Below are 24,860 nucleotides of genomic sequence, written 5' to 3' on the forward strand. Positions count from 1 at the left end.
TTGCCCAGCTCCAATACAAGGCAGCTCCAGTACATTTCTGGAAAAATACACTTACTTCACAGACTTTAATCAATCAAATCCTGAGTCGTTTTATTTTAAAATGACACAAAAGTCCATGTCCAAAGTTAGACTTACCGATACTAAATTGCTGTATTCGAAGTCCTTTCTAGACAAGTTAGCTGTAGATGGCTACGAGCTATGGAAGGAAATAATTGACCTTAAATCGGTTTGGGGTACCAAAGATTGGCAGGTTCAAGGCACTGAGGCTTTGCATCGTGCATGTCTCATCCCGAATCACATGTTGTTTCTAAATTCTACCATTTCTCAAACAACATGCTTTGGATTGGCTACTTCTAAAAAATTAAATGCACCAACTATTCCCGATTTAGAAGAATATTCAGGTTGGAGTAATTACACTGATTTGTCCATGCATGATTTACAAGCACTATTGCACAATTCGTCCTTTAATGTATCCAGTTTGGATCCAAAGGGTTGGCTGATGTGGCATAGAAGCTCTGATTCTTGCCAACGTCGTTTTCTGGGCTTGTCTGAAGGTTTTACACAAGTCAGACCTGATCCCCGTTTTGAGGCTGATCATACAGTTACAACTTACTCAGTGGGCAAATTATGTCAGAATTGGCTACAACATTCCACATTAGCTGCTGTTAAACTACATCTGTCCCAGTTGAGTGATAATGTAGATCTAAATGATTTTATAAAAGGCCCAGCTAAGGGTAGAACTAAACGATGGATTTATGCGATTTACAATGAGATTTGGAAATGTTCACAAATCGAAGCTGCTAAAAAGACTAAGGGCTATTGACCAAGCTAATTTTGAAAAAGTGCTTGCAGTAGTAGATAACAGTATTACATGCTTTCTTCCCGAATGTACACGTTGAATAATATTGTTTCTTCTGTTGTTGACATTGTGCATGATGAGGTGTCCGTGTTATACCATGGTCAAAATCAATTGCGTTCTGTAATGCAGTTTGCATGGACACTACAGGCACTTAAGGCGGGTCGCGTGCCCTGGAGTTACATGAACGTGTCTTTCCTCTTTGCCCCATTTAATTTGACTGAGAAACAACGCATGCTTTCAATGCGTGATGCTTCATTTTCTATGTTACATATTGAAAGGTTAGAATCTTTACCGTTTTCTGTAGCTGAAGCCACTGCAGCAACGTGGCTTATCCATGGATTAATTACATTACCTTTTGCTTTGTACAAATTCACTAATTGTATGCGGTACATTGCAATAGGGCGATATGAACCACTAGGCAGCGCCTTCCTCCATGAGGCATGGTCTTTACCATACACATTCCGATGTCTAAAAGATGGAAAGGAAGTGAATCTTAATGGTGAAGAATGCACGCAGTCGCCTGACCGTTCATTATTATGCAGACACATCCAGTTACACGGTTCTTGTAATCAGGACCGGCCTAGTTTGGCTTGTGTTTTAAAAGGCATACCAGTTCCTGCAATAGTTCCCACATTTACATTATTGACAAATGGTAGTTATTTGCTTTTGAATAACGGGGAGTGTTGTGGTTTAATAATCGGTATCGCTTATGTGGTAACTGTATCTGAACGTGTGGTGTGTTGCAAGAACGTGCTATATCCTCCCACACATGGGAATTCAGATGTTTCCATCTGGCCGCGCATCCCAACCTTGAAAGCGGAGTTCAATGGATTGAGTCGAATAAGAGCCCTTTTGTCTCAAAAAGAAGTGGCCCTAAGCTCGGCCCGTGAAACTTATGTTCTTCACATAGCTAACACACGCACAGAGGTGCAGGCACTTTTAAATACTGACTTGCCGTTTCATTTCTGCAAGCTGGTACATCAAATCTTTAATGCCTCCTCCACGTCTGGTCTCGCTCATTTTTTTAAATTAGTTAGCAGTGGTCTCGTGACTACCTTTGAAAAGATTTTTGGTGTCATCCCCGCTTTCTTCCATTCTATATTTTCGAGTTTGTTTGGTGGATTCCCTGTTTTGCTGGCTTTGGCTGCAGGCATTTTGATATTGTTTTGCTTTATAAAACATGGATGCCCATCCTACGCAAGAAGCTGTTCAACGCCTCCTGACACTGTATCGTAACCGGATGCTTGATTACTATGGCACCCTGCCACTTGCGACTTTAAGCACGGCTTTTGGATTATCATTTCGATTTTCCCATTTCACATGTGTCCAGCCTGTGTTTCATTGCCTGAGCTGCGATTTCGACTGGGCCATTGATTTGTGTCTCTGCTTGAAGACATCTCCTGACGTCGATTTAAATCACCTGATGAGCCCCGTAGTTGCTCAAGAGTTGGTTTGTTCTGGCGAAAGGGTTATGACCTTGGCAGCGATGCATGGACTAATGGGTCAGTTGGACATACCCGCAGCGGCGCATGACTTTCTGGCGCATAGCGTTCTTGAGAACCCACGAGTTGTCCTCTGGTGTTGCAAGAGGACCCGATGCTGGAGGAGCACGTATGTTCTTTCCCATTACTTAATTGGATTGCTGAACTGTTTTCGGATGATAACAGTGATTTCATGTTGGAGGCTGTTGCTGCATATTTTGCATATTCTGTCCAATCATGAGATGCCCTGGAGACTTTCATTACTATGGCACGTGACTTTTTAATTTTTTGAAAAGTGCCTTTTTTCTTATAAACATTTGGATTTATGCGGCCTAGTCCTATATCCTTGTACTTTGGAGGCCTTGCATTGCAGTCTTTTGTTACAAAAAATTTTGGCCACTATAGGCGTTCATACATATGCATTCATACATATTTTTATATTTAGCTCAGCTCAATATTGTTGAACTCTGCTTTCATATTATGCCTCTATTCTAGTATTGGCTTTCCTTTTTTGACCGTGCTCGGATCATTGGGGGGGGGGTGTCATATAGATACTTCTTTATATATACTGTGTTAAGTTAGCATGAGCTTATTACATGTTTAAACGCCATTTTTCCTTCGGCTTCAGTTTTGCACACGACACATACTTGTTGTAGCTTTCAACCTAGAAGAATGATGTGATTTGTTTGAGAATAATGTGTTATTATTCTGATATCAGTTTTGCTTGGTACTCTGTCTGAACAGTGAGTGCTGAACCCTCTAAGAATAACTCAATACAAGGTTGCTGGGAGGTCTGATCTTCGCACCACATTAGACATAACATAAAAACAGTTGCTGCCAACATTGGACTCTAAGCGGGTTTAAGATAGAGGTACAGGAAATACAGAAACACACTTGAAGATGCTTTGCATGCAGAGAGCTGGTAGCTGATGATGTGATCCTCTCCTACTGACATTTAGAGGTATGGGCCCGCCCTGCTAAAACCCAAAAGAGACCTTTATAATATAATATATTATGCTAAATAGGGAGGAGAGAAATAGGTGTTGCTAATTCCTATTAATTTCAGCATTATAATATGCTATCACCGTTTGCGTACTATGGACTAGTAACTATGCTGATAACTTTGATTCTTATAATCTGTTTGTTAGTATTGTATAAGATACTGCGTTTGAGAACATTGCATTGATTAATAAATATTTCAAATATGCACGTGTCCTCTTTACTCCAAGTTCTGGTTTGAAATGATTATAGAGTGAAAGAGTGTTCATGTGTTCCACGATACCTGAGGTAACCTAAGTTCATGTTCTGGTTTGTCTAAGTCAATGGGAGTTTGTTATGACCAATGAGACACTGTAGATAGTTCGGTAATGGGATTTTGGATACTGAGGTGAGTTTTGGGTCACCCTAATTCACTAAGGTTCTAGATCTTCATGCACAGTTCTGTGGGAGAACGGAAACCCTGCTACAGGTCCTTATGGGCCGCACGCGCAATGCACTGCGCACTTTGGTTAAGGGTTTTGTGGCATTCATGGCCGATCTGGAGCTTTGCACCAACTTTAAGAAATCTTATATAATGACCTGCGGCCTGAAAAAACACTGCATTCACTTTATAACTTCTGATAGCGAATCTCTAACATGCACAAGCACGTTTCCCTACTTGGGCCTAGTTTTCTCAGAGATAGGATCCTGGCGAGCTCATGTGGCCCAAAGCAGAAGTACATTCTCTAAAGCGGTCAATTCTATTCTGAGCCTCCGGCAGCCGAAACAATCAGAGGTGTTTCTACCCATAACAAAGATTTCCAAACTGCAATGTGTCCCAACGGCCACTTATGGTTTGGAAGTCTGGGGATGCACAAATTGCAGCGGGATCCAAATAGAAGAACACTAGCAGCCCGTCCCGAAGTTGTCCGGGTATGAATTGCTGCCGGCCAGTAGTATTTTGTTTTGTAGGATTTCGTTTTGATAGCATTTCTTATCTGTGACAGGCTTGTGAAACGCTCCGATTCACAGTGCACTGTTGATGCACTTAAGAGTGCGCGTTCAGTTGTGTGTGAACTCGAGCTTCCCTACTTTATTTTTCCTTGCAATATTATATAGCGCGAACTCAACAACATGGCATGAGCACAATTTACATTATAGAAGAACACATTCATTTGTGGTAGGCACGGGGAGACAAAGCGATTTGCCTGGATCACAGGATGTTGAGCTGATGCCGAGATTCGAACGTAGCTCCCCAGCTCTAAAGTTCACAATTCTAGAACTTGTGGCGGGAGGTGTGTCTAAAAGTGTATGTCGGTGCTGGCCATCAATGAGAGAGACTTGTGCATTTTTCGAATCGGTGGTAAAAAAATATGAGTATGTTGCTGGAGATGTGGGCTGCAGTGCCACCAATGTACTTACCGGGGAAGGGTAAACACGCATTATTCCGCAACTTTCTTACCATCACTCCGCATACTTTCATTACGAAAGTACCATGGGCCTCATTTATGAAAAGTGACGCATCGATGCGTGAAAACAGCGATTCGTCACTTTTCACTGCGCACTCCTTACGACATTCCTGATGCGTCATATTTAATGTATAACGCATCATGTGGCAAGGAGTTACAGATACGTCAGTATTTCTGACGTATCTGTAAGCGCAAAAGTGACGCATTGCTGGAGTGTGTCACAAAAGTGACGCAACTCCAGCAATGCGTCCTTTCACATGGGGAAAGCCCCATGTGAAAGGGCTTGCGTCAGTCTTATGCCTGCTGTGAGGCAGGCGCAAGATTTTGACGCAACAGGGGTTTAAAAAGTGACGCATCTACCTAGATGCGTCACTTTTTAAATATGGCGCAACGAGGCGCATTTTTTACACCGCTGGTGCGTCACAAAAAGTGACGCACCGGCGGCGCACAACTGACGCAGGGCCTTCATAAATAAGGCCCCAGGACTCCGCAATGCCATTATAATGCATGGCATTACATTTTATATGCGTTTACCACGCATACATTTACAACAAAATTCGTTGTAAATGCATGAATGGTAAAAGCATGATTTTTTAAAATGTTTGGATATGGTAAGTATGGGTATAGGGGTATATGTTTTGGGGTACTGAGGTATATGTTTTGGGGTGTTTGGGTATTTTAAGGGTTCAGATATAGTTTTGGGTTATGGGGTACAGGGGTAGTTTTAGGGTTTAGGGATAGGTATGGGTTTTGGGGTAAAGGGGTATTTGTAGGGTTCAGGGCTAGGTTTGGGTTTTGGGGTATAGGGGTATTTTTAAGGTTCAGGGCTAGGTTTGGGTTTTGGGGTACAGGGGTATTTTAGGGTTCAGGGCTAGGTTTGGGTTTTGGGGAACAGGGTTATTTTTAGGGTTTAGGGCTAGGTTTGGGTTTTGGGTACCAGGGGTATTTTTAGGGTTCAGGGGTAGGTTTGGGTTTTGGGGTACAGGGGTAGGTTTGGGTTTTGGGGTACAGGGGTATTTTAAGGGTTCAGGGCTAGGTTTGGGTTTTGGGGTAGAGGGGTATTTTAGGGTTCAGGGGTAGGTTTGGGTTTTGGGGTACAGGGGTATTTTTAGAGTTCAGGGCTAGGTTTGGGTTTTGCGGTACAGGGGTATTTTTAGGGTTCAGGGGTAGGTTTGGGTTTTGAGGTACATGGGTATTTATAGGGTTCAGGGCTAGGTTTGGGTTTTGGGGTACAGGGGTATTTTTAGGGTTCAGGGCTAGGTTTGGGTTTGGGGGTACAGGGGTATTTTTAGGGTTCAGGGGTTGTTTTGGGTTTTGAGGTACAGGGGTATTTATAGGGTTCAGGGCTAGGTTTGGGGTACAGGGGTGTTTTTAGGGTTTAGGGATAGGTTTGGGTTTTGGCGTACAGGGTATATTTATAGGGTTAAGATGGGTAAGTGTTTAAGGGTGTTGGGGTATTTTAAGGAGTAAGGGTGGGTTATGATTATGGGGTGCAGGGGTATTTAAAGGGAGCAAGGTGGACACCCGGAGCTGGAATGTACAGAACCTGGGAAGAAAAAACAATGAAATATTGGGCACATGCTCGCTTTTTTTTCCGTGATCCCGCGCCCCGCACACGCCTACGCCCCCAGCACACGCCCACAGCACACGATATGAGACATGGCATGAAGGGCGGAACGTACCACATGCCCCCAGCGTTTTTCACGCCCCTAGCACACGCCCACAGCACAATGCAGACACGCCCACAAGGGACTACTTTGCTGGCACGGTTCTTTTACCTTTTAAATGTATATAGTGGGCGTCTGCATAGCCTATGTCCTTCTGCTGCAACTGCCCTTTCCAATGCTGTATTGGGTGTTGTGATTGGTGCTGTGGTTCCTGAGATTACCCGCCTCAAAGGTTTGGGCTCTCTCTTTATTATATTAGTATAGATATAGATAGATTCTGTAGAAAAATTCTTGGGGCCCAAATCTCTTCCTCAACCCATATATGTCATAGGGAATTGAATTTATGCTATGTAGAGGACTTAGAGGACTTCATCAGGTCCCGCCCAGCTATATTCTGGCTACAAATATGGCAGAAGCCTGCAGCCATCTTAACGAAAGAGATAGTTGTAGATTGCCTTAAGTGCGACAAGGGCGGCTCCATGCCTTGGCTCGCTACGGTCAGAAAAAGTTTAGCCAGTGTGAAGTTGGAACATATCTTCTTACGTCCCCTAGCCCTAGAGGGTATAAGCGAAAAATCACTTAGGGCACTGTACGATCTGTACAACAAAGAAAGATACAATACTGAGCGTCTAAAACCATCGGTTAATAGGTACATGCCCCTTTTGGAGGTACCGGGCACCCAATCTCATATGCCACGTAAATACCTCTTGAAGAGTATTGGGTGATGGAAAAGGAGTTTACTCTTCCGCCTTAGGGATGGCAGTATAAAATACCTACTCTGTTTCCCTTTGGGATTTAATAACAACCTTGAGCAGATGTATTGCCCTTGCGGCATTTGTAGCAAACAAACGGTGGTACACTTTTTACTCTTTTGCAAGTTTTATGTAAAATACACTAAACAGTATCTGATTCTGTACATTAAAGCATTGTTTTTTTTTATTTTAAATTGGCACATTTTGAAATTTTACAGCTTGAAAGTGACGATTTGCTTTGCTGTGTAAGTGTGTTTTTACAAGCAGCGGTACGCTCACGTGCCTCTATGTACAAATCTTAATGTGATAAACGTACTTAATAATGCTCAGTGAAATATATCTATCATCGCCTCTTTTTCCATATATAAACCTATCTTACGTCGATGTTGTTAATACTGCCCATAAACAAAGGACTTTATTTGATAGTGTTGCTGCCACTATTGGCATGACCAGGAATGGGGGGTTATAATTAATCATATCTGTACGACTCCATGTTAGATGACTTTGTTTTATGTAAAGCACACGAACACCAATTTCATTCCTGAAGTGCTCTAGAAAACGTATAAATAAATAATATGTACTGACATAGAAAGCCTGGGAAGCACTTCAACCACTCATAAGAACTCCAGATAGGCACAGGATGGAATAGGAAAAAAGGGGGGCTGTGAAAGGCAGATTTAGAAAGATTTCTACTTGTCACAGTCACTCCGTATATGGGTGGAATAAACAGAAAGAATCAGTCACTAAGAAAGGCACTCCAGGAAGCCCTTGTTCAGCAAATACTCACTCCGTAAAAATGCAACGACAAAGCTACACACGTAGCAGGCAACGGTTAGTGTCGAGTGTAGTTCATGAAGCACCCCTACAGTAGGGACATTTGTTTAGTAGTTTCTTGGCCAAATGACCAGAGGGGGCAGTTTTGACTGTTTATTTTCCCGATATTACCACAAACATTGTCTGCATCAAACACAAATGCATGCAGTGTCCAATACCTTGCAAAATACCCATACAGCCCATCTACAACAGTTCTAAATTGTCTTGATTCAAAATGTGGGTCACTATTTTAGCTTTTGTACAGTGAGTGTGATCGCAGATTAAACTCATTTTGGAGCACCATCTCACCTCATTTTATTCTCCCACACATTTTCCTATCACATCTACGGTACACAGACAAAATATCGATTTTTAAATATCGATATGCAAAAATATCGAAGTTTAAATATCGATATACAAAAATATCGAAGGTAAGTAATATCGACAGTCTAAATATCGATATTGGCATGATATCAGTAATATCGAAGTTGTAAATATCGATGTTAATAATATCGAAATTAATAACTTTGATGTTACTAATATCAATTTTTAAATAAATTTAGTGTATATTATATTGTATTTATTATGTTTTATTATTTATTTTTAATGTTATTTTATTAAATATTGTCTTTTACTACTGTAGCGGGTTGTGGGGTTATAGGGGAATAGGGTGGGAAGTAATTTAATTATGTTAAATTAATTATTATTTGTAGGAATTATTAATTAATTAATTGAGAATTAATTTTTAATTATTTTTAATTTATTTATTAATTGATAAATATGTTCTGTAGCGGGTTATGGGTTTATAGGGGAATAGGGTTTGAAGTAATTTAATAATAATTAATTAATTGATATATGTTTGTACATATTTTAATTAATAATTCATTGGTAATTAATTTCTATTAATTAGTTAATTAATTATTATTATAATTTTTTACATATTTATAATTATTAATTAGTTGGTAATTAATTATTATTAATTATTTAATTACATTAATTATAGTATTTTTTATATATATAATTTAATTAATTGTGCAAAATAATATTAAATATTAAATTAAATTAAATTAATTACAGCAAATGTGCTAATATATTTACTTTATTGTTATTGTTAATTAATAATTAATTGGTAATTAAATAATATTAATTAATTTTGGGTACAGGGGTATTTTTAGGGTTCAGGGTCAGTTTTCAGTTCATGGGTACAGGGGTATTTTTAGGGTTCGGGGTCAGTTTTCAGTTCATGGGTAAAGGGGTATTTTTAGGGTTCAGGGTCAGTTTTCAGTTTTTGGGTAAAGGGGTATTTTTAGGGTTCAGGGTCAGTTTTGGGTTTTTGGGGTACAGTCGTACAGGGTAAAAATAAAATAAATTTAAATTAAATCAATTAAATGAAATAAAAAAATATAAAATTACATTAAATTATTAAGTTTTTAATTTATTTTAAATGTATATGTATTCGTTTTAATTTTTTAATTATGTATTTTTATTTAATATTTGTAACATTATATGTATTTTATAAATATTTTTACATTATTATTAATACATTTAAAAAAACGATATTTTTAATTTCGATATTTTTGTACTACGATATTATTTTTTCGATATTTTTGTACTTACCTTGTTAGGGATAGGATTCCTATATTTTTGACTTCGATATTTTTGTTCCGATATTTTTGTATTTCGATATTTTTGATTTCGATATTTTGTCAGACATTCCACATCTACACCACAAGGCCCCTCACCCACACTTCACCCATACGGCTTGGGAAAAAGATCTCCGCCAAAGAGCCCCTCATAGGGTGTACGTCAAGCATTGCAGCGCCAGCCTGACGAGGAGCAAGCCCTATGATGAAGCGTGACACTCAACCGGATGTGTGAGGGCCCAACATCCCATATCGGGAGCGACCCTGACTCTACTTTAGAGCAGGGGTGTTGACCAACCCATCCTCCAGCATTTACATCCCTCCCCTCTAGGAACTGCATACTCCTTCATTGCTACGTTAACTATTTTAGCTATCTGGTTTTTCTATCAGGGGCTGCTTTTATTCTGGTGTCCAGGCCTATTTTTGTCCCAGTCGAACCCTGCCCCTACCACAAGCAATCACTCCATATGGGCAGGAAGTGATTGTAAGGGGGGCACAAGTCTCTGTCACACTGAATCTAGGATAATACTAAATAAACTACTGCGTCTGCTTATGTTTATGCTATAAAATGACCACTAACAAGCATATACACATACATGCATATACATATATTAAAACTGCATATTGGCAAAGAATGAAAAAGCATGAACTGGTCCATTCATAGGAACCATCCGGAGCAGTTCTGACACTTAGAATGAGTTCATACGAGGTGCCACATTCACTCTTTAACACAGATCTCAGTACTATACGTCCATGGAAGCTTATGGTGGAATCAAAAGAGCTGCTCTGAATTGTCACATTGAACTAAAACAAAACCATGACAAAACATAATACAAGAGCATGGGGGGGGGGGACATTCTTGCCAATGTGAAGATTAGCACAACACTTTTCTATCAAAGGATCCTATTCTGTACATATGGTTTTCAAATCACATAGTATTACAAAACTACAAATGACTCCACATGGGCACTGACCTGCTACCTGTAGCTCAAATTCCGCATAGGTATCCATATACCGAGTTCTGAAGGCGCACATGTATCGTCCGGCATCGGAGCGGGTGAGATTGGTCAATGACACGGCCACGCCTCCCTGTGCAATGTCTTTTTTTATCATTTTTGTCCTCCCTTTATACGGCTCATCTGGGTCCCATTCCGTCCCATTTTCATAGAGATGCACAAGGTAGTTTCGATGTTCCCAGTAGACTTCCATTTCCACTGCACTAACAGGGGGCTTGAGATGGCAGGAAAGTATGGTCTCCCCACCAACAATGGCACACATGGGCTGGCTGGGCCCAACCGCCTCCACAGACTGCAGAGCTGCACCTGTCAAGGAAAACAGAAGATAACAACTATCAGCACAATGATAAAGCAGATGTGGTTCTGCTCACAGGGAGCACACTGGAAGTACCCAGCCCCGGCATGTTTTATTCTGTAAGGGCTTTATTTTCTACTCTTGCAAATCAAAGCTAAATGTATGTTTCCTTTCATGTAAGCAGGTCCTGTTAAAGGCAACCACATCCAATAAGTTAGTTGGGCTATTCTGCACCTGAGTGACAGTTTCTTTAGAAAAGTAGGCATCATTATACAACAGGTAGCAGGGCACTACTGCACAAGCAGGAAGGAGACACCATTTTCCACCGTTGATAGTGGTGAACATTGCCATAGTGGCATTTCAGTGCCAATCCACATTTGTATCTATATAAATGGGCTTCTGCCCCTGCCTTCCACATGCGATGTTGTTCACCACTAAATCTGAGCTGGGAAGGGATGCACACAACATAACTAGACATTTAAGGCCCAAATGTACTAAGCCTTTGCATCACCCTTGCATTGCACAAAGAGACGCAGGGCAATGCAAATGCTTATTTGGGGTTTACAAAGCCAGGCAAGGCTGGATTTGCATGGCCTTGCATGGTTTTGTAAAGGAATGCCTCGCAGCACAGCATCTTCAGCTGTGTTGCATTACATTTCTTAGTTAAAGTGTGTTTCATGCAGGGAGCATGGGCATTCCCGTGCATCCACCCATGAATTTCACGCAATTACAGATTTACTTAGGTTTGTAAATCTGGAATTGAGTGAAATCAGTGCGCCTATCACAAAGAGGGTTAACGAGGAGAAACATGTTAATTTCTCCTCTTTAGTTCCTCTTTCTATGCTAATGCATCCTTTGGATTGTTTTTGTGGAGGAAGGTATTTCTTCCTGCACCAAAATAAATACTGCCCGTATTGCAGGCGCCCTTGTAATATGGTGCACGGGTGCCTGCATTGGCACTAGGCACTCACAAGTGTGCGAGCCCTAGAAGAGAGCTAAAGAGTGCCATTTCTTAGAAGATGTTATGTTATGTTATGTTATGTTATGTTATGTTATGTTATGTTATAACGCTCTTGTATAGCGCACGGCTACTCGAAAAGAGTGTCCCGGCGCTTTCCACCTGCAACTCAGAATAAAAGATACAGCACTTTTCAGCTATCTCCAGCTCATGTAATGCAGGCGCCTGTACAATGGTGCACAGGTGCCTGAATTGGCACTAGGCAGTAACTCTCTTCTGGTGCAAGATCCAGAAGAGAGCTACAGAGTGCCATATCATAGAAGATACAGCACTTTTCAGCTATCTCCTGCAATGCAGCACAGCAAAACCAAAGGGGATGAAGGACAGAACATTTGAGCAAATCAAACACTCACCCCAGTCAACTGATCTGGGTTTAATCTATCATCATTCTTTAGCTCACTCCACCACCCCAGTTCAGACAAGGCCATATACAAACCAGTCTGACCCTGTGCCTCATGGGAACAGCCCAGCCCGAACTGCCAATCCATGTCTTCCCTGGACCGGAAACAAGCATCCTGGTACTGGTTTCTGGCTAATCAGCCGTCATCATCCAGGTTAGCTTGAATCCAGTGGCAAAGTGAGTAAGGGTCACACGTCTAGGCATACCCTGCCAACTTAGGGCAAACAAAGCGATACCAAAGGGGACGATTGGCGGAGCGTTTGAGTAAATTAAACACCCACCCGCAGTCAACTGATCTTGGTTTAATCCATCATCATTCTTTAGCTCACTCCACTACCCCAGTTCAGACATGGCCATATGCAAATCAGTCTGACTCTGTGCCTCATGGGAACAGTCCAGCACTAACTGCCAAGCCATGTCTTCCCTGGACCGGAAACAAGCATCCTGGGACCGGTTTCTGGCTAATCAGCTGTCATCAGCCAGGCTAGTTTAAATCCAGTGGCAAAGTGAGCAAGGGACCCATATCGGGCCATACCCTGCCAACTTACGGTGAACAAAGAGATACTAAAGGGGATGATGGAGGGAGCGTTTGAGCTAATCAAACACCCACCCCCGTCAACTGATCTGTTTGACATTGTTCTGCATTCTGTCCATCAACTGTTGTTTTTGCATTTGTCAGCCTGAGTGGGACGGGAATGCTCAGACGTGAGTCCCGTGCTCTCCATGCCACTGGAATCAAGCTATCCTGGCTGATAAGGGCTGAAAGCCCAAAACCGGTCCTAGGAAGCTTGTTTCCAGTCCAGGGAGGACCTGGCTTGGCAGTTCGGGCTGAATTGTTCCCATGGGGCACAGGTATGCTTGATTCCGGTCCAGGGAAGACATGGCTTGGCAGTTCGGGCTGAACTGTTCCCATGAGGCACACGGTCAAGACTGATTTGCATATGGCCATGTCTGAACTAGGGTGGCATGGTGAGCAAAATAGCAATGAAATAAACCCAGATCTGTGACTGGGGGTTAATTTTTTGCCAATGTGCAACATTCTGTCCATCATCTTGTGTGTTTTGCTGTTCACCCTATGTGGGAAGGGTATGCCCACATGTGGGTCCCGTGCTCACTAATCAGCTTGAGTCAAGCTATCCTGGCTGATGGCGGCTCATAGCCAGAAAACGGTCCTAGGATGCCTGATTCCGGTCCAGGGTTGACATGTGTTGGCAGTTCGGGCTGGACTGTTCCCATGAGGCACAGGGCCAAGACTGATTTGCATATGGCCCTGTATGAACTGGTGTGGCGTGGTTAGCAAAATAACAATGAAATAAACCCAGATCTGTGACTGGGGGTAAATGTTTTGCCAATGTGCAACATTCCGTCCATCATCTTGTGTGTTTTGCTGTTCGCCCTATGTGGGAAGGGTATGCCCAGATGTGGGTCCCGTGCTCACTACACCACTGGAGTCAAGCTATCCTGGCTGATGACGGCTGATAGCCAGAAACCGGTCCTAGGATGCTTGATTCCGGTCCAGGGAAGACATGGCTTGGCAGTTCGGGCTGGACTGTTCCCATGAGGCACAGGGTCAAGACTGATTTGCATATGGCCATGTCTGAACTAAGGTGGCGTGGTGAGCAAAATAACGATGGATTAAACCCAGATCTGTGACTGGGGGTGAATGTTTTGCCAATGTGCAACATTCCGTCCATCATCTTGTGTGTTTTGCTGTTCGCCCTATGTGGGAAGGGTATGCCCAGACGTGGGTACTGTGCTCACTACGCCACTGGAGTCAAGCTATCCTGGCTGATGACTGCTGATAGCCAGAAACCGGTCCTAGGATGCTTGATTCCGGTCTAGGGAAGAGATGGCTTGGCAGTTCGGGCTGGACTGTTCCCATGAGGCACAGGGTCAAGACTGATTTGCATATTGCCATGTATGAACTGGGGTGGCGTGGTGTAGTGACCGATGTATTTTTGTGAATGATTGGGTCGGTGATGACCGTTGCCCACCACCATCTCAGTATATTTTGTTGTTATTTAGGCATATGTGATCATAAAGTAGGGCTTGTCTATGTCCTTTCTGTTTCCAACTTTATCTTGCTTAATGGCAGGGCTTGCCTACTGGCTTTGGCATGATCTTATGCCTTCTTGCATACTAATTTGGCTATTTTGCGGGCATAGAGGCCTATGCTCGAGTAACTCCATGTTCTAAACTGTCACAATCTTCTGAGACTCTTTAGGTGAGAGGCTATGTTTTAATTCCTACTTGTTATTCGCTCTTCCTAAACTAGAGAGGACCAGTTCTTATCGGAGGAATGTGCTCACTCTATGCCGGAGTCATAGCAAACGCCTGGCCAGCTGCTGTTGTGGTCTCGGTACGGGGTGGCACGGAATCTGATGGGAAAAGTAGGCGAGGTTTGCTGGAAACTTTGATGGAGGCTTGCATTTTATACTAAAGAAAGGATCCGAGAGATCTCTGAGTTAGTCTGGTGGTTTGGCAGTCTGATGATACATCGCGGTGCAGACGTGCAGCTGTGACTGTGGAGCAGAGAGTCCTGACTGAACCAGAGAGAGAGAGAGACGGGCTTCCTCTGAACGCAACATGTATAGGAACATGGTGAGGTGTTCCATTGACGCTTATATTCTAACTGTTTATGCCTAACTACTCTTCTTATTTTCAGGTTCTCTATATATGTATATGTCAGAAATTGCTATTGTGAAGAATGTCTACTGTGATGTTTAGTTATTTCTTTCTTTTGTCATTCTATCGTTGTGTAATTAAGAAACCCCAGAGCATATAATTTGTTTGTGTTCCTTGTGAGGGAAGGTCGGGCCCCTTTTTTACCAAGTGCTCACAGTGGGATGGGTAAGTTATCCTCCAATGGGTAGTTGTTGATACAGGAGGGAAATCGGCTCCCAGCAGGGAAGTCTAAATTCTAAGTGTTTCACCCCAGCATAGTGGAGGAGGCATGTGTTTGTTCGCCAGAAGGCATTGTTCGCACTGAGGTGCGTTGTTCATGCAGTGGCACGTTGTTCGCCGGAAGGCTTTGTTCACAAAGTGGTGCGTTGTTCCTGCAGTGGCACGTTGTTTGCCGGAAGGTGTTGTTCGCACTGAGGTGCGTTGTTCGTGCTGTGGCACGTTGCGTGCCGGAAGGCGTTGTTTGCACAGTGGTGCGTTGTTCGCGCAGTGGCACGTTATTCGTCGGAAGGCGTTGTTCACACAGTGGTGTGTTGTTCGTGCAGTGGCACGTTGTTCGCCGGAATGCGTTGTTCGCACCGTGGTGCGTTGTTCGTGCAGTGGCACGTTGTTCACAGGAAGGCGTTGTTCGCACTGAGGTGCGTTGTTCGTTCAGTGGCACGTTGTTCGCCGGAAGGCGTTGTTCGCACTGAGGTGCGTTGTGTTGCTCTACATATCATCCCAACTATGGCTACAGACTTTCAGTATTTCTAGCTTTCAGTATTATTCGAAGAGGATGGGTTTTGCTAAATGCTTATAGAATAGTGCATGAAAAATGTGTGAAGAGCAGTATGTGGAGGTAAAGAATGCTAATACGCTGTGGAGATGTCAAAATAAATTATTGGCAGATAAGTTGGAGACTTATCAGACTGTAGCAGAAAGGGCTGCAGTGCGCATTGCAAAGTACAAATACAGAAACAGACGAGGGAGAGTTAATAAAAGAAAGGTACACTTAGTCATTGCGAAGGCAGGGCTTGACTGGGATCCCGAGAAGTGGGATGGAAATATTTGGGATTCTTCTGAGTTTTCAGGTTCGGGTGAGTAGGATAGCAAAACAGAGCCTATCAAGATTGAGAATAGGAATAAATCAGAAGAGCGTAGAGAGGTGTATGCGGAGCCAATACATCGGAGAAAGTTGCAGGGTGGTCCCCAGCATCCCCAAGGGATAGCTTTGGATAGTTTAGAGGATTTTACACAACAGGAAATTAATGATATTTTGGACAGATTTCGGCAGATTTCTAGTGAGAATTTACTTACATGGATGGTTCGTGTAGGAGAGTAGGGTCTGCAATCCTATGATCACCCAGATTTTTTGCTTTTGCTTCACTGGTTTACGACTTTCTCTGGCTGTGGGCCTGCCAATCAGACCCACAGCCTGGCTGTTCTCTTTCTAAATTACGACATGTACCCTAGGTGCATTTACCAATTGGTACTGGGCCACCTTATCAGACCCTGTAACTCAGGGCATAGGTGTACCCAGGGCTACCAGGGGCTGCAGCATGTATTATGCCACCCCTGGCTGGCCTCTTAAATTTGACACAACTGGCTGCATGACAGCTGGGGCAAAGTCGTGTAACCACGCTTTGCTGTAGGTGTAGTATACCTATACCTAACCCTAAAATGGACACACAGATTCCTATCAGTCACTCCTATGGCAGGCCTTGACATTCCTGAAGGCAGAGTGCTTGGAATCGTGTGAGATGGTGCTCTGGCATGAGCTGAGCCTGTCTGCAGCTTGCGGAACCAAGTCCTAATAGCTGTTCTATGATATCGCATACCATATACTCTTAAGTGCATTATAATCCACGCGGTTAAATGCTAACTTTGGTATTGCTTTATCAAAACATGTCGAGTAAGGTGTCATACGAATTGGAATACTAACCCCTCGCCAATTCTGGCGACGGGGTTAGCATTCCACCCTTCTAGAGGGACACGACATGTATGTAACTGTGAACCCCGGTTAAAGTTAACTGAAGCCTCAGCTCCACAAAATGGATGCTGCCACCACAGACACGAGTCTGACCCCCTGCAGCTGGGAGTCCTTCCAGCGAGGGGAGCCTGGACAAAAGGTTTCCTGTCAGGGCCGGTGCTAGCACCGTCCCAGACATGGTTTTGTGTATCCTGGGTAGGCAGGGCTTTACAGGAAGGTGACTGCTGAGTGGCACCCCGGTGCTCACTACGCATAGGCCGGTCTGAACCAGTTCCAGGGGCACACCAGCCCCTGGCCTGGGGAAGTCCGGCATGGCAGAGGGGTGTAACCACCCCCCTCCTAGTCCCACCCATAGGCAGGACCTAGTCACCGGGTCAGCCCCCTTTTTTTTAGTATAAAGATGGGAGCGGGCCCCCTGTTCAAATTAGATCATCTTTGGAATCAAGACACGACTTTCTGCGAAAGGACTTCCCGATTTCTTCTTCAAAATTCTCCCTTGTGGCTAAGGAGTAGTCACCCTGCATCCGCAGGCACCATCCTAAAGAACACTGCGGTCTGCTGCAAGTCCTTCATCACGAATCCGACGACCCAGCTCGACGAGACCCGGCTTCCCTGGCACCTCTGACCTCTACTCACCTTTACAGCCAAGCTGAGAACCGTGAGTGCGACGAGACCTCGAGGGACCGACGATCGCCAAGACTGCACGACATCTTTACTGCAAGCCCACCGTGTCCTCCACGGGTGAGTGCTTTGGGGTCCGAGAAGCCCCGACCCTGCACAGCTCCAGCACCCAAGATCAGCCTCCCTGCATCTCCACGATCTGCGTGGGGCCCTTCTGCTGTTTGCTGTGCACCGCGTTGTTTGGCTACTAGCCGGCTGGCTGGTGGCCTTCTGAACGACGCCCGACGACATCACTGCTGCTAGTCTGGTTGCTCCAGACTGGCCCTTGCTTCCTTCTTGAAGAGAGGCACCCCGGACCCTCCTGGTCCACTCCAGACGCCATTTTAGGTCCACCGTGTGGGCTTGAATTTGCCAAGGCTTTGTTGCCCAATCCTGGGTCCAGCAACGCCGACAGCTTCTATCTTCGTGGGACAGCTCGATCCTCCTTCCTGGTCGCCGACAACGCCTCCTGGTCCGTGAGATCTCCGAGCCCAGCGTCACCCACACGCCTTGTCGAGGTGTCTACCATCCGGTGCCCTCCTGGTGCCCACTGACTACTGGCTAGTAGTCTCGAACTTGGTCCCCTCTGCTTTCAGGTGTCATCTTCCATCGATCCAGGCTTGGATCCACCGAACTTTCTTCACTGGTCGCCTGCCAGCAACTTCTTTCTTCCAGGCTCCTGGTCCGTCAACGAGGATTCCCGACGTCTTTTGAGTCCTATGCAGCTGCAGCCCCTGGGCTAGGTAACTTCGGCATTTCGGTGCCCCAGCATAGCCTCACTATCCAAGGGTCAGAATCTACTTTCGTTTTCTCCCTACCAGGTCGGGTTCGCCCGAGAACACTAACTTTGCAAATTCTAGCTACCATAGACTTTGTCCCGCATCTCGCGTGAGAGTGCACACACTGCACCCGAGTCCCCTGGGTCTCCTAGAAGTAATCTAACGATTCTATAGTCAAGTCCTAGTGATTCCAAAGCCTATTAGTACTGTACTTACCTGCTAGTAATTTCGCATTCCACTTTTCAAGTATATGGTTTTCCGTGCCCCTCGGGCATTTGTATATACTGTGCTAACTTAAGTATTTTTGTAAGAGTTTTGGTTTGTGCTTAGTGCCCTGTCCTCATAAAGAGTACAGGGCTGTTGTGATTCTTAATAAATAACTGTTTATTTTCATAACACTTGTGTGGTGTCCTTTCACTTGGTGTTCAAGGGGTATATGTGGTATAACAGCTGGCTTAACACGCCCTCTCGAGTCTTTAGCCTTAGACTGCTCGTATCCACCCTACTAGGATAGCTGGTCTATAAGGTTGACTTACAACCAATCATCAATAAGGGTTGCTGGACTGATACATAGTGTTCACTAGAATAGTGACCACTGCATATCAGGCCACCTTCTCACATTGGTGAGCAGCGGTTGGGATTTGAGCTTGCTGTTGTTTTACCACACGTATCCTAAGAATATCTTGTTGAAAGATCACATAAGTACTGTTAGTACATATAACTAAGCTTAGAATACTCTGAGTTCTACTGAACCAGCTGTTGCAGCTCCTCAAGGCCTAGCACACCTTGGCTGCAACTCTTAGCAAGGGATCAGTAGGTAAACACATTGTGTAGGTAGGTGCATCACTTACACCACACTAGAAACAGTATGTCGGACAAAGGAGGAAACTCTGAGTCTCCCCTTGTGTCAGTTGACCCTCCACAGGTCATCCCTTCAAGATATACTGCGCTTCACTTCCATGAGTTACGACAAGTATGTACCTCTAGGAAGATTAAGCAAGGGGCTAACCCCACCACCTCCTTTCTGATTGGTCTCTTGGAGACTTATGATGCCAGAAAAGCTGAGAAACTTCTCAGCTCTTCTAATCCAGAAGGAGGCATGCCTCCCCTTGAGGGAACCAGAGGAGACCCTGACCTCATCCACCTCTCAGCTGAGAATGAAGATGTGGAGGAGGATGAGGATGAGGATCCCTCTGGGGATGAGGCAGATAAGGGACAGGTAGAAGTCGGTAGACTAAGCAGGTCCAACTTAAGCAAACATGACAGTGGTACTGGGGGACCCCTGGGGCCACTATCAGGTCAGCTTAACATTGGGAATGGACGAGCCAGATCTCTGTCAAGAGGCTCTGGCAGATCCCTTCAAACCAATGGCTCTCACAACTCTTCTCAAAGAGGGATGACATCCCCTCAGAGGAGAGTGTATGAAGCTAAAGAAAGGGCAGCCAATCTGAGGATTGAAAGGGAAGAACTTGCCCTAGCCAAAGAAAGGCTTGCCTTTGCTAGAGAGCAACAGTTAAGTGGGGTAGTCCCCACTGGTGGCAGCATTGTACCTAGCAATAGGGAAAAGAGTTTTGATACAAAACACCTTGGGAAGATAGTGCCCCCCTTTAAACAAGGGGATGACATCCACAAATGGATTACTGCTTTGGAGAGGGCCTGCACTGTGCAAGGTGTTCCCCAGAGTCAGTGGGCAGCTATCTTGTGGCTCTCCTTTGAAGGTAAAGGAAGAGACAAGCTCCTCACCACAAGGGTAGAGGATGCTAACAATTACCAAGTCTTGAAGAATACACTGGTTGAAGGGTTTGGCCTAACCACTGAGCAATACAGGGTGCTGTTCAGGGATACCCAGAAAACTCAGTCTCAAGATTGGTCTGACTTTGTAGATTGTGCCACTAAGGCTTTTGAGGGCTGGTTGCTGGGCAGTAAGGTTACTGATTATAAAGGATTGTATAATTTGATGATGAGAGAACAAATTTTAAACAATTGTCAGAACCAGTTGTTGCATCAGCATCTTGTTGACTCAGATCTGACCTCTCCCCAAGAATTGGGAAAGAAGGCAGACAGATGGGTTAGAACAAGAGTTAAACAGAACCAGGGCCAGAATCAAGGTGGTCAGAAGAAAGCAGACCAGAAGGGTAAAGATTCTAAGGGGGAACAAAATGACCAGAAGTCTTCGACAGGTCCCCAACAACCCAAAGAGGGTGGGGGTCAGGCTCCCCAAAAGAAGAAAGAAGGCCAATCTAAAAGGTGGTGCCAATACTGCAAAAGTAAAACTCACTGGTTTAGTGAGTGCACCAAGAAAGGAGGAGGGCAGACTCCTGCCACTGCAGCCCCTAAGGCACCTGTGCCCCCTAGTACAGCCAGCAGTGGTAGTGCACCTCCCAAGGGTTTAGTAGGGTTAACCCTGGGTTCTGAGGGGTGTGACAACTTAGTTGGTACACTCACTCAGGCTGTCCTTGTCAGTACAGGGGATATGGATATGTCCCCTGACATAAGTCCCAATACTTTGGGCAAATACAGACAGACACCTTTCATTAATGGAAAAATGGCTCAGGCCTATAGGGACACTTGTGCCAGTGTCACAATGGTGACACCTAACTTTGTGGACCCTGGACAGATCATGCCAGGTACAGAATTCCTGGTGACCAATGCAAGCAATGTCACTACCAATCACAGTATGGCAATTGTAGCTTTCTCCTGGGGAGGGGTAACTGGCCAGAAGAAGGTTGTAGTTAGTTCAGACCTCCCAGTGGATTGTTTGTTGGGCAATGATTTGGAGTCATCACAATGGTCAGAAGTGGAGCAGAGGACTCACATGGAAATGTTAGGCTTGCCAGCACATGTGTTTGATGTGACTAGGTCACAGGTCAGGAAATGCCCCACTGAACAGGTGCTGGATCGTGGAACAATGGACCAGACACATCCCAAGAAAAAGAGCAGCAGGGTTAAGGCTGTGCCTTCCCCCTTGCCCCAGGTTGAGGATCAAGTCTCAGAGGAGGCTGGCCTACAGGAATTGAGGGAAACTGAGCCCAGAGAGTTTGAACTTGATCAAGTTGAATTCTTGGGTTCAGGGGGACCCTCAAGGGAAGACCTGGGGAAGGACCAGTTAAGCTGCCCTTCTCTTGAACCCCTCAGACAGCAGGCTGCTGCTGAGGCTGCTGGGAACGCCACAGGTACCCACAAGGTATACTGGGAAGATGGACTCCTGTACACTGAGTCAAGAGACCCCAAGCCTGGCATGACCAGGAGGCTGGTTGTACCCTTGTCTCAGAGAGGTTTCCTACTTACCTTGGCCCATGAGATTCCCTTAGCAGGTCACTTAGGCCAGACAAAGACTTGGGACAGGCTTGTCTCACACTTTCACTGGCCTCACATGAATGAGGATACCAAGGAGTTTTGTCGCTCCTGTGTCACTTGCCAAGCCAGTGGTAAGTCAGGTGGCACAACAAAGGCCCCCCTTATACCAATGCCTGTGGTGGGGGTGCCCTTTGAAAGAGTGGGGATTGACATTGTTGGTCCAATGGAACCCCAGACAGCATCAGGGCACAAGTTTATACTGGTGGTAGTGGATCATGCCACCAGGTATCCTGAAGCTATTCCACTTAGGACCACCACAGCACCTGTGGTGGCAAGGGCCCTGGTTGGAGTGTTCTCCAGAGTGGGCTTCCCTAAGGAGGTTGTCTCTGACAGAGGTGCAAACTTCATGTCAAGCTACTTAACTGCTATGTGGAAGGAATGTGGTGTCAATTACAAATTCACTACACCCTATCATCCACAATGCAATGGGCTTGTTGAAAGGTTCAACAGGACCCTAAAAGGGATGATTCATGGACTACCTGAAAAGCTCAGGCGTAGATGGGATGTCCTGATTCCCTGCCTTCTGTTTGCTTACAGAGAGGTCCCACAAAAGGGGGTTGGCTACAGCCCTTTTGAACTTTTGTATGGGCATCCTGTGAGAGGCCCCCTGTGTTTGGTGAAGGAAGGATGGGAGAGACCTCTCAAAAAGCCTGCAACCAGCATAGTGGACTATGTACTTGGTCTCCGCTCCAGGATGGCTGAGTATATGGAGAAGGCATCAGAAAACCTTAAGGCCAGTCAAGAACTTCAAAAAGCTTGGCATGACCAAAAGGCTGTCCTGACTGTTTATCAGCCTGGACAGAAGGTGTGGGTGTTGGAGCCAGTGGCCCCAGCAGCACTCAAAGACAAATGGTCTGGGCCCCACACAATTCTTGAGCAAAAGGGAGAGGTCACCTACCTGGTGGACCTTGGAACTCCCAGGAGCCCCCACAGGGCGCTCCATGTCAACAGGCTCAAAGCATATGTCGACAGGAAGGACATGAGCTTACTCATGGCCATAGATGAGGGACAGGAGGAAGAGAGAGAGTGACCCTCTCCCAGACCTGCTCTCTCAGAATCCTGATGATGGGTCAGTAGATGGTGTTGTCTTTTGTGGCAGCCTCTCTGAGCATCAACAGAAAGACTGTAAACAGGTTCTTCAGTCTTTCAGACATATGTTTTCTCTGACACCCAGTCAGACCAATTGGTGTACCCATGAGGTTGACACTGGTGACAGTCTGCCAGTTAAGAGTAAAATCTACAGGCAGCCTGATCATGTTAGAGACTGCATAAAAACTGAAGTGCAGAACATGTTGGAGTTGGGAGTCATTGAACCCTCAGATAGCCCTTGGGCTAGTCCAGTAGTTCTAGTGCCAAAGCCTCACACCCAGGGTGGTAAGAGAGAGATGAGGTTTTGCGTAGACTACAGGGGTCTCAATGCAGTCACTAAGACTGATGCCCACCCAATACCAAGGGCAGATGAGCTGATAGATAGATTGGCTTCTGCCAACTACTTAAGCACATTTGACTTAACAGCTGGGTATTGGCAAATCAGGTTAGCTGAGGATGCCAAGCCCAAGACAGCATTTTCAACCCCTGGTGGGCATTATCAATTTGTGGTAATTCCCTTTGGTCTGAAAAATGCACCTGCCACCTTCCAAAGGTTGGTGAATCAAGTCCTTACTGGGCTGGATGACTTCTGTGCAGCATATCTAGATGATATTGCTGTCTTTAGCTCCACCTGGGAGGATCACCTGGTCCACCTGAGGAAAGTGTTAGAGGCTCTGCAAGCAGCAGGCCTCACTATCAAGGCCACCAAGTGCCAGATAGGGCAGACACAGGTTGTATACCTGGGCCACCTTGTAGGTGGAGGCCAGGTTCAGCCACTGGAGAGCAAAATACAGTCAATCAGGGACTGGGCTCCTCCAACCACCCAGACTCAGGTTCGAGCTTTCTTGGGCCTGACTGGTTACTATAGGAAGTTTGTCAGGAACTATGGTTCAATGGTGACACCATTAAATGAACTGACAAGTAAGAAAATGCCAAAAAAGGTTCAGTGGACAGCAGGCTGTCAAAAAGCAGTCGATGACCTAAAGCAGGCCATGTGCACAGCACCTATCCTTAAGAGTCCAGACTACTCCAAACCATTCATTGTCCAAACAGATGCTTTTGAGTTGGGTGTGGGAGCTGTTCTTTCTCAACTGAATTTTGATGGTCAAGACCAGCCCATTGCTTTTATAGGCAGAAGGCTGACCCCCAGAGAGAAGAATTGGTCAGCTATTGAGAGGGAGGCCTTTGCTGTGGTTTGGGCCCTGAAGAAGCTGAGGCCATACTTGTTTGGCACTCACTTCAAGATTCAGACCGACCATAAGCCCCTCTTGTGGCTAAATCAGATGAAGGGTGAAAACCCCAAACTGCTTAGGTGGTCCATTTCCCTACAGGGGATGGACTTTACAGTGGAACATAGACCTGGTACTGATCATGGCAATGCCGATGGGCTCTCCAGATATTTCCACTTAGAACACGAAGACTCACCTGGTCAAGGTTAGCTTATTGTCCCAAAGTTTGGGGGGGGGGTCATGTAGGAGAGTAGGGTCTGCAATCCTATGATCACCCAGATTTTTTGCTTTTGCTTCACTGGTTTACGACTTTCTCTGGCTGTGGGCCTGCCAATCAGACCCACAGCCTGGCTGTTCTCTTTCTAAATTACGACATGTACCCTAGGTGCATTTACCAATTGGTACTGGGCCACCTTATCAGACCCTGTAACTCAGGGCATAGGTGTACCCAGGGCTACCAGGGGCTGCAGCATGTATTATGCCACCCCTGGCTGGCCTCTTAAATTTGACACAACTGGCTGCATGACAGCTGGGGCAAAGTTGTGTAACCACGCTTTGCTGTAGCTGTAGTATACCTATACCTAACACTAAAATGGACACACAGATTCCTATCAGTCACTCCTATGGCAGGCCTTGACAATCCTGAAGGCAGAGTGCTTGGAATCGTGTGAGATGGTGCTCTGGCATGAGCTGAGCCTGTCTGC

General features: G+C 45.1%; 2 protein-coding genes across 35 annotated transcripts in view; one reads left to right on the forward strand and one right to left on the reverse strand.

Annotated features, from left to right (window-relative positions):
- The window catches only part of LOC147710069 (uncharacterized), a 58,395-nt gene extending 47,902 nt beyond the window's left edge, over positions 1-10,493 (forward strand). The window contains exon 3 of the mRNA XM_086921778.1: positions 10,397-10,493. Coding sequence (XP_086777904.1) covers positions 10,397-10,493 — 97 coding nt within the window. The remainder of the gene's footprint in view (positions 1-10,396) is intronic.
- LOC147710068 (butyrophilin subfamily 1 member A1-like) overlaps positions 1-24,860 on the reverse strand; it is a 538,135-nt gene that overhangs the window by 440,199 nt on the left and 73,076 nt on the right. For all 34 annotated transcript variants that reach the window (XM_086920760.1, XM_086920759.1, XM_086920757.1 and 31 more), the window contains exon 3: positions 10,637-10,984. In XM_086920760.1, the coding sequence (XP_086776886.1) occupies positions 10,637-10,984 (348 nt within the window). The remainder of the gene's footprint in view (positions 1-10,636; positions 10,985-24,860) is intronic.

This window comes from Lissotriton vulgaris, chromosome 5, assembly GCF_964263255.1.
Source record: "Lissotriton vulgaris chromosome 5, aLisVul1.2, whole genome shotgun sequence".
NCBI classification, from domain to species: Eukaryota; Metazoa; Chordata; class Amphibia; order Caudata; family Salamandridae; genus Lissotriton; species Lissotriton vulgaris.